At 37.4% G+C, this 17,563-nt stretch overlaps 2 protein-coding genes across 3 annotated transcripts in view; both read left to right on the forward strand.

The window, feature by feature from the left end:
- Positions 1–1,829, forward strand: part of PLAA (phospholipase A2 activating protein) — a 35,228-nt gene extending 33,399 nt beyond the window's left edge. For both annotated transcript variants that reach the window (XM_027616292.1, XM_027616293.1), the window contains one exon: positions 1,094–1,829. In XM_027616292.1, coding sequence (XP_027472093.1) covers positions 1,094–1,659 — 566 coding nt within the window. In that variant the 3' untranslated portion in view covers positions 1,660–1,829. The remainder of the gene's footprint in view (positions 1–1,093) is intronic.
- Positions 1,830–13,730: 11,901 nt separating this feature from the next.
- The window catches only part of CAAP1 (caspase activity and apoptosis inhibitor 1), a 45,550-nt gene continuing 41,717 nt past the window's right edge, over positions 13,731–17,563 (forward strand). Inside the window, exon 1 of the mRNA XM_027616494.2 lies at positions 13,731–14,230. Coding sequence (XP_027472295.1) covers positions 13,925–14,230 — 306 coding nt within the window. The 5' untranslated portion in view covers positions 13,731–13,924. The remainder of the gene's footprint in view (positions 14,231–17,563) is intronic.

Below are 17,563 nucleotides of genomic sequence, written 5' to 3' on the forward strand. Positions count from 1 at the left end.
TCGTATGCCATTTTATAGCATTTGTGGATCCCCTGCAAACCACCCAAGAACGTTTTGTGACCTATTAACCCCAGGCTACAACCATTTGCTATAATTATTTTTTTAACTCACTTAATTCCTTTTAAATTCCAAAAGTGTCCTCTTCCTTATTACTTTTTCATGCTATTGATTAGAGAAGAAAAATCATTTGTCCTGCTTAATATCCCATATTGTGAATTTGGCGTATGACTTAATGTGTTCCACTATGTAGTTCCTGCTAAACATAATTAGATTCTGGTTCAATAGATTTTTTTTTAGATGAATATCCTTTATAAATAATGCTGCATACTACCTTTATATCACAGGGCACATAATTTCTGGATTCTTTACTTTTAGTGATGCTAAGATTATAGAGTGGATTCATTCAGATGGTATCTGCCCATTCCTTTGAATGTAAAGCCCTCCACCAACCTGTAAGCATCCTATTAGCATTTGTCAACTGGAATTCTATTAAAAAAGCTTTCCCTCTTGGGGCGCCTGGGTGGCCCAATCAGTTAAGCTCCTGACTCTTGATTTTGGCTCAGGTCATGATCTCAGGGTTGTGAGATCTAGTCCCAAACTGGCCTCTGCACTAGGCGTAGAGCATGCTTAAGATTTTCTCCTCCCTTCCCCTACCCGACTCCCAGTCACACACATGTGCGTGCTCTCTCTTAAAAAAAAAAAAAAAAGGAATACTTTTAAAAAAAAAGCTTTTCCTCTTCAACTCTCTGGTCTTATAGGAACTCTCTGGTCTTACAGGATTTTTAAAAGCAAGGTCCCCATCCCATTCATTCCACTAGGATTTATTGAATACTCAATATGTATCAAGCTAGATAATAACCCACTTAAATTATCTTTAAAGTGTATATGATCTTGTAGCGATAAATTCAGTCTCTATAAATATGAAAAATTAACAAAACTTTTAGAAATATACATATTTTGTAAAGCAGGCACATGGTTTTTAACATTTTCTGAAATGGTCGTGTGTTAATGAAATAAGATTCTTAAAACTGAGTAATAGTCATAGGAATTTTCTGGGTTTTTATAAACATTAATGAATTTTTCTTTTTAATAGATATTGTCTTTCCTGCACTTGACATTCTTCGGTTATCAATTAAACATCCCAGTGTGAATGAGAACTTCTGCAATGAAAAGGAAGGGGCTCAGTTCAGCAGTCATCTTATCAGTCTTCTGAACCCTAAAGGAAAGCCAGCAAACCAGCTGCTTGCTCTGAGGACTTTTTGCAATTGTTTTGTTGGCCAGGCAGGACAAAAGCTCATGATGTCCCAGAGGGAATCACTAATGTCTCATGCAATAGAACTGAAATTAGGGAGCAATAAGAACATTCACATTGCTCTGGCTACACTGACCCTGAACTATTCTGTTTGTTTTCATAAAGACCATAACATTGAAGGGAAAGCTCAATGCTTGTCAGTAATTAGCACAGTCTTGGAAGTTGTACAAGACCTAGAAGCTACTTTTAGACTCCTTGTGGCTCTTGGGACACTTATCAGTGATGATTTAAATGCTGTACAGTTAGCCAAGTCTTTAGGTGTTGATTCTCAAATAAAAAAGTATGCCTCAGTATCAGAACCAGCTAAAGTAAGTGAATGCTGTAGACTTATCCTAAATTTACTGTAACAATGGGGACGGGGCTGAGATTTTAAATTGATTACTGTTTTTTCTCAACGTTTTACATGTCTGATTACAGATGGTTAAAAAAAAAAAGGCTGTGGATTTAAGTAAAATTCCAGATCTTGTAAAGTGGGGGGTAAGAGGAGATAAAGAAGAAATAAAATTTTTGCACTGATGAACTGTGAGATTTTCCTGTGTGATGTGGGTAAGTTTTCAGGAGTTTAGAAACAAATTAAGAATGAGCCAAAATCAACAACAACACAGTTGCTACAGTGGCATAATGTTCATACCTTTGCCACATAAGATAAGAACATTTATTTGTATAATCTGCTTCTACTACTTATATACCCTAAACTGTTACTTGTCAGTGGTTGTCTTTTATTTAACTTCTGCTCTACTCATTTTCATTGCTGATTCTTTCAACAGCACTGATACATTTCAAGGTCTTATTTTAGCATAAGTACTTTAGAATTTTCAAAAATTAAGTTTGTTATAAATTATTCCATATATCGGGTGCCTGGGTGGCTCGGATGGTTAAGCGTCTGCCTTCGGCTCAGGTCATGATCCCAGGGTCCTGGGATCGAGTCCCGCATCGGGCTCCCTGCTCCTTGGGAGCCTGCTTCTCCCTCTGCTTCTCTTTCTCTCTCTCTCCTCCTCTGTCTCTCATGAATAAATAAATAAAAATCTAAAAAAAAAAAAATTATTCCATATATCGAAAAGATGTAAAATAATTTCTTCATTTAAGTTACTTGTAAATAGAAATTATGTTTGATGGCTTATTTTTAATTGATGGAAAAGCAACTTACTAAGCTGCATTAGGTTGTGTATCAGTTCAGACAGATGAGACCCCAAATTAACTCCAGGCTTATGATCCATTTTCTTTTGCCCCTCTCTATTTGAGGTAACTTCATTATTTTTGGTCATTTCCATTGTCTCAAAGGGAATTTGGAATGTGGTGAATTTTATCAAGCAACTGCAAGCAATAACAATGTTATTGGCAAGTCCAGAGCCTATCATGTAAAAGTATTTTTGAGCTTCTAACATGATCCAGGCACTATGCTAACCACTTTGATATTTAATTTCCAAAACCCCTTAGATGAAGGATGATGGTGTCTCTATTTTCAGAAGTAAATATAATGGGAGGAATCATGATAGGAGAAACAAAGAAAAGTGCATACCATACTATACTTTCTAGACAGAGGAATCACAAATTTGTCTCTGAACATCCTAGCAATTAACACAAAGGAGGAACCAGCACTTTAATTACATAATTTAATGTGTTTACAAGAACTTGAGCTTCTTAAGAGAAGCAGAACTATTCCTATTTTTAAAAGTGGGAAAGATCTTTTCACAAAGAGCACTTTGCCTAAGATAGTGAGCAGCATTCTCAACATTTATGGTATACAGAACCATCAATTTACTGGCTTAATGACAAATTGCAAAGAACAGTTCTTCCCCAATAAGGGAGGAAGGATTTTTGATCATCTGGATTGATTCAAGGAAAAATTTGGAATATCAAAAAAGAATCGGTAAAATATAAATATGGGGAATGTGTATTTTGCTGAGTATGAAATTGCAACTTTCTGATGTGTACTCAGACTTTAAAAATTCTGTTGGCTGGCTCCATTAGGAACCTTTGCTTTACTCTTTGTTGAATTGGGATTTAGATGGTTAAGTCAAAGTTTTAAATGGCAAAGTTAAGAGTTTAACCCAGGTCAGCCTGGTTCCATTACAATACACTGCTTTCTTGTTAACATGTCCAGTCTAGCATGCAGTTTTAAGTACAAACAATTTATCTACAATATTTTGAAATACGAGGTAGAATCTTTGAATGATGGGAGGACATTAAGAACGTGAGTTCACTCTTCAAAATGTAAGGGGTGGCAAATTGTAAACACTGTTTGCTTCATATAGTGTACAAGTCTTTACAACAACTTTTATAATATCAGTATTTCATGTTTATTGAAGAAAAAATACAAAATACAATTTATCTAAAGAAAAAAAATCCCACTTGAAAAATAAGTGTTATATGATGGTTTTGTGATATTTTAAAGTCTTTCAGTTAAACTTTTTTCCATGTTCCCTTAATATTTTTTTGTTTATATAAAAACATACATTCATTGAATAAAACACACACATCAAATAAAAATTGCCTGTAATCCCACTACCCAGAGAGAACCATTCTTAACATCTTGTGGCATATTGGTAGGTGTGTAAATGTGTTGTTTTTGTCTTAAAAGACTGTGATACACATTGTTAAATAACCTGATTTTTAAGCTTGCCATTATATTAGTATGCATACCTCCACCTTAATAAATATAGTACATTATATGGATCTATCCATTTCCTATTATCTGATACTGTTTTCAATTTTCAGCTATCATCAGTGCTCAAACATCCTAAGTGTCTTACTAGTTCCTTAGGCTACATTTTATACATGGAATTGGTGGGCCAAATTAATGCACATTCTTTAGACTTGATACATGCTGTCAACTCACTTCCAATGGTAAAAGTCTTGGAGTTAATGTCCATATTGCATTTGAAACACAGTTGCTTGCAAAAGACATGTTATCATTGCCTTGATTTCAGAACTATTAGCTTCCATCTGGCATCACATTTTTTAAATGAGCATGCTTCTGTTGCGATCCCCCCACTCCCCTGCTCTAATCCTGCTACCCCTAGCCCCTGGGACTTGCAGTTTATGACTAGATAGCAATTCACTGATATTTTTACTTACCTCATGTTCCTTGTAAATCATGGAAGAAGCATAGCTAAAAACAGATTCTTCACAAATTCTAGGGATGAGACTGGGACATAGCTTCCTTAGCAGTTATCACTGTGTATCTATGGTTATTGTGTTAAGACATAAAATGTATAGATGATCATTTGTGATGTATCATACTTCCTAAAGGTCTTGAGATTTAAATTACTTGAGATTAGGAAGTGCTATTCAATTTTTTTAAAAAGTAATTTAAAACAATTTATAATCTAATTTCTAGTATATTTTTCTATAGAAAATTATACACAGGGAGTTAGTTTATTTGGGCTGCTACAACAAAAATAACATAGATTGGGTGGCTTAAAAACATTTATTTCTTACCATCTGGAGGCCAGGAAATCCAAGATGAAGGTGCTGGCATATTTGTTTGATGAGGGTTCTTACATGGCAGAAGGAGGAAGCTCTCTGGGGTTTCCCCATTTCTGAGGATTCCACCCTTCTGACTGGATTATCTCCCAAAGGCCCCATCACATTGGGGATTACATTTCAACATACTGAATTTTGGGGGTGAGACATTCAGTCTATAGTACAGTGTAGTTGTGATTATAAATACAATTTTGAAGATTTTTTTCACTTAACATCATTCCATGTGGTTTTCTTCAGTTTTTTTTTAATGAAAATGTTCATACATACAGAAAAGTTCAGAGAGTACAGTGAACACTCATGGACTTGCCAACTAAGTTCTACAGTTGTTAACATTTTGCCATATTGGCTTTATCTCTACTCTTGAAATTACAGATATCATACTTATCAACTAAATACTTCAATATGTATCTTAAGAATAAGGACATTTTAAAGACTATTCTTATTTATAACTATCAATGTATTTAAGAGAATCAGTAATTTCATAATATCTAATATCTAGTGCATACTCAAATTTCCTTATTGTCTCAATACCTTTTAACACTTTTTTTTAAGGATCTAATATAAATAATCAAGGTTTATGTATTTATTTGGTTATATATCTCTTTGGTCTCAATCTAGAATGGTTCCTCCATTTTTATTTTCAGTATCATTGACTTTGAAGTGTCTAGGCATTCCAGAATGCAAGGTACCCCAATTTCATATTTGTAAAACATTTCTGTAACTCTTCTGTATTAATTATCTATTGCTGCTTAATAAATTACCCCAAAAGTAAAGTGGCTTAGAACAACACACATGTACTATCTGAAATTTTCTGTGAGTGAGGAATCCTGGCCCAGCTCAGCTGGATCCTCTGTTTCTTTGTTTCACATGCTATCAAGGGTATCAGCCAAGGCTGAGGGCTCGCTCATCTGAGGGCTTGACTGGGGAAGGATGCATTTTCGAGCTCACTTATGTGGTTAGTGTTCAGTTCTTTTCCAGTTGTTGGATTGAGGACTTAAAATCCTAGTTGGCTTTTTGGCCAGAAGCTGCCCTCAGTTTTTTGTTTCTTTGTTTGTTTTGTTTTGTTTTAAGAATATTTTCCAGGGGTGCCTGGATAGCTCAGTCTGCCTTTGGCTCAGGTCATGATCTCAGGGTCCTGAGATCGTGCCCTGCATTGGGCTCCTTGCTCAGCAGGGAGCCTGTTTCTCCCTCTGCTTCTGCCCCTCCCCCCATTCATGCTTGTGCTCTCTCTGAAATACATAAAATCTTTTTTAAAAAAATTAAAAAATGTTTTCCCTCCTTTATTTTCTTGTTTTTATTATTTTTTAGTTGGGGGGGAGGGGAAGAGGGAGAGAGAAAATCTTAAGCAGGCTCCACACCCAGTGTGGAGCCCTACATGAGGCTTGATTTCAAGACCCTGGGACCATGACCTGAGCCTAAAGCAAGAGTCAGACACTTAACCAACTGAGCACCTAGGCTCCCCTGCCCTCAGTTTTTTGTTTTATGGGCTTCTCCATCATGGCAAATGGTTTCATCAAAGCCAGCAAAGGAGAGGGTCTGCTAGCAGAACTAAGGTCAGAATTTTTATAATCTAACCACAAACATGCCACCCACTCAACATCAAGGTATTCTGTTGACTGGAAGCAAGTTACTCAAGGAGAGTGGATTACACAGGCTGTGAATATCAGGAAAAGATCACAGGGAGCCTTCTTAGAATCTACCTGCCATACCTATTTCCTATAAACTAAAAGCTAAATCCAAAGACTTGGTTAGATTAAGATTAAAATATCGTAGCAAGAATACTTCATAGTTGTGTGTACTTTTTTTTTTTTACTAGATTGCATCATATCTGTGCTTCCTTAAAGTTTATGTTCCCCTTACCATAACTAAAGGAGGTTAGGAAGACAAAATGGTGTAATTGGCCTACTGACCATCTTCACAGAGATGGGTGAATATTTTTTAAAAGTTTTTTCATTCTTCTATATTTTATTTTTCTAACTGATTATCAGGTTTTACTTGTTTAATGGTTGCAATTAGAGTGCTTGTTTTCTGGAGGTACTAAGGCAGGATCCTGACTTTGAGGGCAACAAGTAAACCACTTTGGTGCCTCTCGTGGAGGAAAAGTCTTTAGAATACAGTGAGTAATGAAAGCTTTAAAGAGGAGAACGCCAACTAATGGCCTTCTGTAAAGTAGGTAGGCTGATACTGGTCCTAGGCCTAATATGAGGTTCTGGGACTTAAAACTTGATCTTGGAATTCCTGGACACATTGTAATAAATCAGAAAAGTAAAATGTCCAAATGGCAATGATACTTTCATCAGATGTAAAGGCATATGATATAGCAATACTTACACAGGGTTTGCAACTGAATTTAAAGCAAACCAGTTAAGTAACATTGCCAAAAAAAGACAAATTTAAGTAAATTAGATAGCATACATTAAGCAATTACTTTATACTAGTTTCAGGCTTATCCTCGTTATCCCTGTGGGGTAAGTACTGTTACTAATTTTACAAGTGAAGAAACTGAAAGAGGTCAAGTAATAAGGCACTAGTAACAAAACAATGGAGAATAGTATTTAATAAATGATGTTGGCAAAGCTGGATATCAAGATGAAGAAAAATATCAATTTGTGGTAGCCACTTCACTTTATCATAATAGCAACTATGGTGGCTGGTCATGGCACGTACGCTTGATACATAGAGCAGACATTTGCCTGAAACAAGCTCTCAAACACATTTCTGTCATTTTTGTGTCTTCAAAGGAACAAATAAATTCAAGAATTGCTTATTTCTATGTCATTTAAAATTTTCAATAGCAAAAGCAACGAGTGAAAGTACTAGCTTTGAGGTTAAAAAGGCATACATTTCAATGACATTTCCACCACTTGCTATTAAGTCAAGATGCTTGGTCTCAGCCCCAGTTTAATCAAAGGTACATTAGGACTTTATAAAATAGAATAAAATATGTGAAATGTCTACTACATAATGAGTACTTACCAAGCATTGCTTTCACAGATAACACAAGGCTACCATCTTCTTTAACAATAAAAGTGACTGCAGAAGATTATTTTATTGCTACTGGGAAAAAAAATGCCCACAGATGGGGGTATCCTGATGATATTTTGCAAAATTGGTAATTGTTTGGAACTCTGAACAAAACATCCTTACACTTCATTTAGACTTTCTATAATGCCACAGAACCCCACTATGAAATATAAAGATGTTTCTGCTGGATTTTAAGAATTATATCTGCCCATACTACTGCCCATGACATTGAATAGTGACTCAGGCAATATGAAGCTAGTTATGAAGACCCTTCTCATGGCTAGCAGAGAAATACAGAAAGGGAAAAGTGCATATCAGTTAACTATAGCCACCATAATACTGTTCAACAACTAACAACAATAGCGTTAATTTACCTAAGAAGTTACAAGCTTAGGTGTCGCTGATCCTGACTGGGCTCATTCATGTCTGTAGGATGGAGGAGGACTCTGCTCTAGGCTAGGCTTGACTGGATAGTTTAGCTGGGCAGCTGAGCTCTACTTGTCTCTCATCTCTCTGCTGGGACCAGTGTGCTAACCTGAGTATATCATTTTCATGGTAATGGTGGAAGCACAAGAGTGAACCATCACAATTATAAGGTTTTTTGTTTGTTTATTTTTGTTGTGTTTTGTTTTTTAGGTAGGTTCCAAGCCCAAAGTGGGGCTTGAACTCATAACCCTGAGATCAAGAGTTGTATGTGCTACTGACTGAGGCAGCCAGGTGCCCTGTTTTGGTTTTTTTTTTAACACCGTGCTTCCTACACATCTGCTAACATCCCATTGGCCAAATTAAGTCATCTGGTCAACTCCAAAGGCAGGGACTTATGTGTCTTGCCTTAAGTGGAAGGACACTGCCAAATTACATGGCAAAGAGCATGAATACAGGGAGAGGTGAAGAAATGAGGAACTTAATGCAATTTACCAGAGTGGTGATTTGGAAAGAAGCTCTGTATGAATCCTGAACTTCTCAGTTCAGAATTTAACATTCCATCTCTAGCACATGCCAGGCACAGTATTAGGTGGTGACACTAAACTCACAGCCTCTGTTCATGAGAACTAACAGTATATTGGAGAAGATACCAAACAAACACCTGCAGTCAAGAGTTCTGGATGCCCTGTAGGGAAGACAATGTTTTACAAAGGAAGAAGCATTTCATTTTAACGGGATTAAGAAAGGAAGTGATTTGGAAAGGTTTTAAATACGGAGTGATACTTAAAAAGAATTTTAGAGTTAACAAGATGAGTGGAGGTGGGGTTGTTGGATAGGCCCGGAGGGCATATTTCTAGGAAAGATATGGGGCTACAGAGAAAAATGCTGTTCAGATCATGCAAGGTCTTACATGTTGCATTCATCAGGAATCCAGGTTGCAAGTGATAGAAACCAATTCAGATCAGCTTAATGAAAAAGGAGACAATTGTTGGCTCATTGATATGAAAATGACAGTATTAGGACTTTCTGTGTCTTGTTTCAGTAAGTGTCTCTTGTTGAGCACAGGACAGAGAACGTGACTAGAGATAATTTCCTTACAGTTCATTTAAGTGGAAGACTGAATTTCTCACCTAGTGTCTCTTTATAAATTCCAAATACTGATTGGCCCTAGCGTTAGTACATACATATCCCAGGCTGATGATTGTGATGAATGCTCAGTGAGTTGCTGAAGAGCATTTATAAAAAGGGCATATAAACTCCAATCTCTGGGGGCACCTGGGTGGCTCAGTCATTAAGCGTCTGCCTTCAGCTCAGGTCATGATCCCAGGGTCCTGGGAGAGAGCCCCGCATCGGGCTCCCTGCTCCACGGAAAGCCTGCTTCTCCCTCTCCCACTCGCCCTGCTTGTGTTCCCTCTCTCACCGTCTCTGTCAAATAAATAAATAAAATCTTAAAAACAAACAAACAAACAAACCTTCAGTCTCTGTCCACCCTCCCATGTATTTGTTCCAGGACAGAAAAGTGGTCCTGCATTTGTTTGCTGCGCTTGAAGTCTGTAATAATGTTCAATGCTGAGTCTCTTCATCTCTATAATATTATAGTGAACATATGAAACTGTCAACATTCAATCAGTTTTGACCTCCAAAAACGGCAATTTCATATGGTTCAACCTAAATAGACAATGGCATCTCTCTGGCTTTAAGCCAACCAACCTTGTGATGTGTCTATGACCTGTTCAACCATGAGTCAAAGTCCTTTCCCTGTTCTCTGCATGGCAGAGCTCCACGTAGAATTATCTAGTTTCTGTTAGAAAGCTGTTTGTAACGATCGCTCCAAATCCCGTGTGATTGTCAGTGTCACAGCGGCAGCTGAGTCCCTGTAGCTAAGTCTCTCTGCCATGTGATGAAGGAGCACTGAACTATGCCCAGCAAAGCTCCTAATGACCTCCTTTAATAAAGGAATTTCTGGCCATTAATTCACTAGGTACTTTTACTCTCATAATTTAGTGAGTTCATATAATCCTGGATAACTGTGGTTCTCCAACTGAAATTGTGTTTCATTCACTCATTTATGCAAGGAATTTTTATTAAGAACCAACTATGTGAGAAATTTTTTATTAAGGGCACTTCGGTAGTGGGAATAGAGAAGTGATTAACACAAAGTCATTGCTTTCATGGAGCTTACATTCAAGTGAAAGGAGACAGACAAACAAATGCATGTGTAGTGGTATTAAGAGCACTGAAGAAAAATAAAGCAGAGTAAGAAGAATGCAGAATGCCAGAGGATGGAAGCACTTCCTATTGTGTGGTTTTTTTGGTTTGCTTCTCCTTACCAGAATATAAGCTAATGAAGGCGTGGATTTTGTCTATTCTGTACTCTATCACCAGTGGTCAAACAATGCCTTTGTATTCTAGAACAAGAATATGGAAGAGTGGACAAAGACTGGGATTCATCTGCCAAACAGATAAATTCTTAAACCATCTAGTTGGCAGCGTCCTGGCTTCTTGCTCCAGCCAAAGAAATATGGCAACTATTTGTCAGTTTGCTGTAGAATGAGGTAGAAACCGAGAAGCTTCGCAACTGATTTTATAAGGGAAAAATTTGCAGCCAGTAATTAATATGCAACTATCCAGGCTAATACATACCATCATAGGTTTGTATCAGTCATCTCAAAATATGTGGTATTTTGCCATAACAAAATACCACATACTGGGTGGATTAAACTACAGAAATGTATTTTCTCACAGTTCTAGAGGCTGAGTCCAAGATCAAGGTGCTGTCAGGGTTGATCTCTGATGACATCTCTCTTTCTGGTTTGTAGACAGCTGGTTCCCTTCTCACAATAAGCTTTCCTCTGTGTGCTCACAGAGGAGTGGGGTGGGGGTGGAGGGGAGAAGGGAAAGGGTAGGAGACCAGGGACAGGGGAAGAGAGATCTTTAGTATCTCTTCTTCTTATAAGGACACCAGTTTTATCTGATTAGGGCCCCAACCCTCATGACTTCATTTAACTTTAATTATGTCCTTAAAGGCCCTATCTCCAAGTACAGATAGATTTGGAGTTAGGACTTTAACATATAAATTTTGCGGGGACACAATTCACTCTGTAACAAGGTTACAAATGTTACATGTTATTAATTTTATGTGCTTATTCTATGAACATAATACTTTAAATCCTTTCAGGTAAGATACTTAATGAGGCCAATATAGAACTTCCAAGAGCACAGTATGCTCAGTCTCAGCATTTACCTTAGAAGGCAAAACTAAGGGTGGAGCCAGGGGGTAGAGACAGCTGTTTTCACAGGGCTGTAATTACTCCTGCATCTGTTTTGTTTTATGCACTTATTAAAAGTTGCTGAATGGCTGAGACAGGAAATGTGGTCAAAGGGAAGTTTTTTTTTTTAAATTGCTTTCTGTCCCTCAAGTGGTAATTTTAGGATTATTATCACTCAGCTAGTGTTGCCCCAGGCCCTATCTTTTTTCTTCTGTGGCTAAAGCCCCTGCTGAGACCACCCTTGCCACATGATGGCAATTTTTTTAAAATATGTATTCTTGATCCTGATTTTAAAACCTGGCTTGTGTTTCCAAAATCCTACACAGCAGCCCACAAAATCTAGCACTGATAAACCCAAAACACATACTCAATTTTCAAAAACTCACTTAAGTCCTTTATTTGTCCCTCATGCACTCTATGCAGGAAATACATAATCTCCAGAAACACTCCCTAAATTCTCTTCAGTTTTCTTCCATTTGTTGCCCTCATGCACTGCTGCTTTTCTTTTGCATTTCTTGCCTCAAATTCTTTCTAAAAGTGGCCTGGGACTTCCTTACCAATCCTGTGCACTACTAACTCTTCTTGAAGCCTTCTTATCTTCTTCTCCTTTGAAAACCAAGAACTAGCCTGAAAAGGCAATTTTTGAGGAAGGAAGGGAGAGAGAAAAAATAGAAACACTGATATGCCAGTATTTTATCCCTGCTCCCTTCTCCCATCTCACCAACATAAATAATTTATGTTCATTAATCAGGTCAACACACTGATTTTAGCAGATAAATGGTTAAACTTATTAGCACTTGATGATGAGGAAATAGTGTTCCAACTAATGGTATTCAAAGTAAATCAAAGGATATATATGCACCCCAATGTTTACTGCAGCATTATCTACAATAGCCAAGAAGCAACCCAAATGTCCACTGATAGATGAATGGATAAAGAAGATGTGGTAAATATATATAATATGTATATAAAATATAAATGTAATGGAATATTATTCAGCCATAAAAAAGAATGAAATCTTGTCATTTGTAGCAAAATGAATGGATCGAGAGGGTATAATGCTAAGTGAAATAAGGCAGAGAAAGACAAAAACCATATGATTTCACTCATGTGGAATGTAAAACAAAGCAAATGAGCAAAAAAAGAACAGAGACAAAGAAAGACTTTTAGATAAAGAGAACAAACTTGTGGTTGCCAGATGGGAGATGGGTGGTGGTATAGGTGAAATAAATAAAGGGAATTAATAGTACACTTATCTCAATGAGCACTGGGAAATGTACAGAATTGTTAAATCATTATATAATACAGCTGAAATTAATATAACACTGTACACTAATTATACTTGGATCAAAATAAAAAATGCAAGTTAAAACTCTATTATCATATATTAGAAAAAATTTTAAGGTTTCTGTGTATGGATGACATTTTAAATTAGCTTGATCTTTCTCAAAGGAATCTGATTAAATAGGACAAGAAAAATAAGGTGTTGCGCACCTGGGTGGCTCAGTCATTAATGGTCTGCCCTCTGCTCAGGTCATGATCCCAGGGTCCTGGTATGGAGACCCACATGCATCCCGCTTCCTGCTCAGCAGGGGAGCCTGCTTCTCCCTCTCCTTCTGCCCCTGCTTGTGTGCTCTCTCGCTCACTCTCTCAAATAAATAAAATCTTAAAAAAAAAAAGAAGGTGCTGATCAATTTGTTTTGGGGGGACAAAATACCATAAGGAAAATAATGTAATTTTTTTTCTTAAGCTGTTCATAGCTGCTTACATTGTAAAATGTAAGACTGGCAACAACCTAAATGCCAGCATTTAAGAGAAATACGGTGAAATACTAGACCCAAACAAATGCCTTTAGAAGTGAAAAGGAAACATGCCTAAAAATTAGTGTTAATGGGGGAAAAACAAGGAAGCACAAAACCCTATTCCTGTATAACTCCCTAAAATACACTTCAAAAAATGTGCCCTGGTGATGATGTTAATGAGATTTTCCCCAAGTTCTGTTACATTTTAGTGTCATAAACAAACATTGGAAGACAAAAAACTACACCCATAGCTTACTGTGTATGTGTACAGGACAAAATCTGAAAAGAAGTATCAATAAGCCAAAGTGCTGCTGTAAACCTCCACCTTCTGTCCTTTGCAGAAAAGCACAGAAACCTTAACGTTCAAGACAACCTGCTAGCCCTCCAATTCAAGGCAACCTCCACCTTTCGCAAGGAAGCACGGTTGGTGCCAGTCACGCCCTCCAGGAACGCCTCCCGGCCTCTGCGACGAGGCCGGAAGTGACGCACAAGTTGCGACGCCAGCACTCGCCGTCAGCACTCGCCGTCCCTAGCCGCCGCCGCAGCGGGGTTTAGGTAGCTTCAGAGACGGCCGGCTTTTGCCGAATGGTTGCAGCAGGGGGATCATGACGGGGAAGAAGTCTTCCCGGGAGAAGCGGCGCAAACGAAGCGGTCAGGAAGCGGCCGCGGCACTCACGGCGCCGGACTTGGTGCCCGCCCTAGCCAGTAGCGGCAGTGGAAGCACCAGTGGCTGCGGGAGTACCAGCGGCTGCGGGAGCGTCACCTGCTGTGGGAACACCAGCTTCAGTGGAAGTGTCACCGGCGGTGGGAGTGGAGGCAGCTGCTGGGGAGGGAGCAGCGTGGAGCGCAGCGAGCGCCGGAAGCGGAGGAGCACTGACTCATCCTCCAGCGTCTCCGGGTCCCTGCAGCAGGTGCGTGCGCGCCCTTCTCGCTGCTCTCGGAGCCGCAGTGTTCTCCGACGAAGACGGGCGGGGAGCGGACTGTGGCGACGGATGGGGCTCTTATGGTAGCTCACTTAGCGCTACGATCCCAAGGTTCCACTCCTCCTTGAGGTTCATGTTACTAAATACCGGTGAACCGCACACTCCCATGCCTTTAACTTAAAGTTTCCGGATATGCTGACCATCTACCTCTTTGCTTTTGGCCCCTTTCCACTCCAGTAGCAGTCTACCTGAAAAGTAAGGGTCAGGAACTAGTCTTCAGCGCCCTTGAGAGCCACGGTTTACTTATTTCTTCATCTTCACGTTTTAGTAGTTTATGATTAATTCCCCCTTACAGGATGAGAAAATTGAAGCTCAGAGAGATTAATGAAGTTTACCCACAGTCACAGTTTGTTAGTAAGACCTAAATTTGAATCCAGTATCTGATTATAAAAGCCATGTTTTTTTACACTCCCATCGATCTACCAAGATACCGCCGTTAAAAAAAAAAAGCCGTTTGCTTGTATTATAAAACGAAAGCATGAATACATAATAGTTATACAACACAGAAATAAAGGAGAAAGCATGAGAATCTGTTTAAACCTCCCCTTTATTTGCTACGCAGCCTCTTCATTAATTCTTGTCAAGTATATGTATTTAAGTTCTTACACATAAGCTTTATTGTGATATTACCTTCCATTGAATTAGATAATGTCTTATATTTTAGTGACTGCGGGATATTCCATTTTATTTTTATTGATGAATATTTAGATTTTTAGTTTTCTTGCTGTTACAGAGAATGTGAAAATGAACCCTTGTACGTATATATTGCCCAACAAATACTTTAGGATAGAATCTTAGAAGTGAAATTGCTGGGTCAAAGTTTATGCATTTAAAAAGGTTTGGTAGGTACCACCAAATGCTTTCCAAAAACTATTTTACTGATTTATAGTCTAAACATTAGAAAAAAATACCCATTTCTGCAAATACTCACTATATCCATTTTTGAAAAGTTTGTCAGCGGGTGAAATCAATTTTTCATTTGTTTTGATTTATATACTCCTGATTAATAAATTGAACATTTTAATATTTTTATTTACCATTTGATTCCTTCTTATGTAAATTGCATAAATATATTCTCTGGCCATTTTCTTTTTGGTTGTTTTGAGCTTTTTACTGATAAGTTCTGAATCTGTCTATATAAAGTCTGGGTTCTAATCCTCTGTGTAAGATACATTGCAAATGTTACTGTAACTTTGCCCGTGGTGTACTGAAGTTTTTTTTTCTTTGTGGTCAGGACTAATAATATTATTCTTTGCCTTCTGGATTTTGTGTTTAGAAAGATCTTTCCCTACTCCCAACAAATTCTTTGTTTTTTTCTAATATTTTTAAACATTACATCTAGCCACCGTATTAATTACTAGTTTAAAATTGACTCAGAAAAATTTGTGCTAACAGGGGATTTTGTCTCTTTTTTTTTCAGCACTAATATTTCTTGTTTAAACATTACATTTAGCCACAGTATTAATTACTAGTTTAAAATTGACTCAGAAAAATTTGTGCTAACAGGGGATTTTGTCTCTTTTTTTTTCAGCACTAATATTTCTTGTTTTTTGTACTTTTACATTAACTAAGACTTTTAGTGTAGTGTTGAACAGAAGCAATGATAGTAGGCATTTTTTTCTCGTTTGTTTTTTTAATGGGAACACTTCTAATGTTCCATCCAAAAGTATATTTGCCAAAGGTTGTGAAAGATACTTTTGATCAAGTTAAGGACATTTTATTCAATTCCTAGTTCACTGAGGGTTGTAGAGTTTTATCAGATGCTTTTATGGCATTCTTTGAGATGATTACATAATTTTCTCCCTCAATCGGATAATGTAATTTTTAATAAATTGGTAAATTAACTCATGTTAAACTGTCTTGCAGTCTTGGGATAGATCCTGTTTGGTTTGTTGGTTTGGTTATTGTACTCAGCTGGAATTCAGTATTCTTTTGTGTCTATGTTCCTAAGTTAAATCAGCTTATGGTTTTTATTTTTGTAGTTATCCTGTCTGGTTTTGGTATCAAGATTATGCTTGCCTTATAGATTGATTTGGAAAGATTTGCATTTTTGGGATGTGTTCCAGAATAGTCTCTATCTTTTTCTTGAAGAACTTTCTTTCTTATTAGAACTGGACTGTTGGACTGTATAGCTCTGTGGGTCTTAAAATTTTTTTAAATTAATAATATTAGTATTTCCATGCAGAACTAAACCCTAGTTCTAATTTATAAAGGAAAGAAGTCATTATATATTAGGCATGTGGATAACATCTCAGAATTCTGAGAGTGCCATTACATCTGGTGTGTACTATGTTCTCTATTATTGTTGTTTTTGGTAACAGCTTTACAGAGATGTAATTCATATACCATACAATTCACCTATTTCAAGTATACAGTTCACTGGTTTTGAGCATATTAATGGAGTTGTGCAGTCATGACTATAGTCAGTTTTATTTTCATTACCCCCAAAAGAAATCTGATGTGTACCTTCCAGCTATCATCCCTAATACCTCCACCACATTCCATCCCTAGGCAGTCACTACTTCCTGTCTCTATAGTTTATAGATTTCCCTGTTCGGGACATTTTATATGAATGGAATAATATTTCATTGTATGGCTATACCACAATTGGTTTTTCCATTTATCACTTGATGGACCACTTTTAAAACAGTTTTATTAGAAAATATAATAAATTTACCTGAACTATATAGTCAGGGAAGATTTTCTTAAATGACTTTTGAATTGATATCTGAATTTGTTAATTTTAGGAGTATAACATTGAGGGGGGGAATGGGGAGGAAAGGCTGTCTTAGGCAGAGTGGTACGAACAAAAGCCCTGTCTGAATGTGAGGTGAAGGGAGAAGAGGTTATATTTGAGTAATTCTGAGGTTGTTGTGTTTGTAGCACTGAAACAATGAATAATGTGGACTTATTTATTTCTATTTCTTTATTTTTTTTTATTGCTTTAGTTTTAATGTTTACATTCGTTGTTTCATTTTTCCAACTTTCTTTTGGTTTCCTTGTTATTTTTTAAATTCCTTTAAAATGTGCACTGAGTTCCTGGACTAGTCATTAACTTATTATTTCTCATATTTAAACCTTCCGTTCAAACTCAGCTCGCACTTAGTGCGAAGTCGTTGAAAGGTTATAAATAAAGAGGATGAGTATAGGGGCGCCAGGGTGGCTCAGTCGTTAAGTGTCTGCCTTTGGCTCAGGTCATGATCCCGGGGTCCTGGGATTGAGCCCCTGCATTGGGCTCGTTATTCAGCAGGGATCTGCTTC

This window comes from Zalophus californianus, chromosome 13 (genome assembly GCF_009762305.2).
Source record: "Zalophus californianus isolate mZalCal1 chromosome 13, mZalCal1.pri.v2, whole genome shotgun sequence".
Lineage (NCBI taxonomy): Eukaryota > Metazoa > Chordata > Mammalia > Carnivora > Otariidae > Zalophus > Zalophus californianus.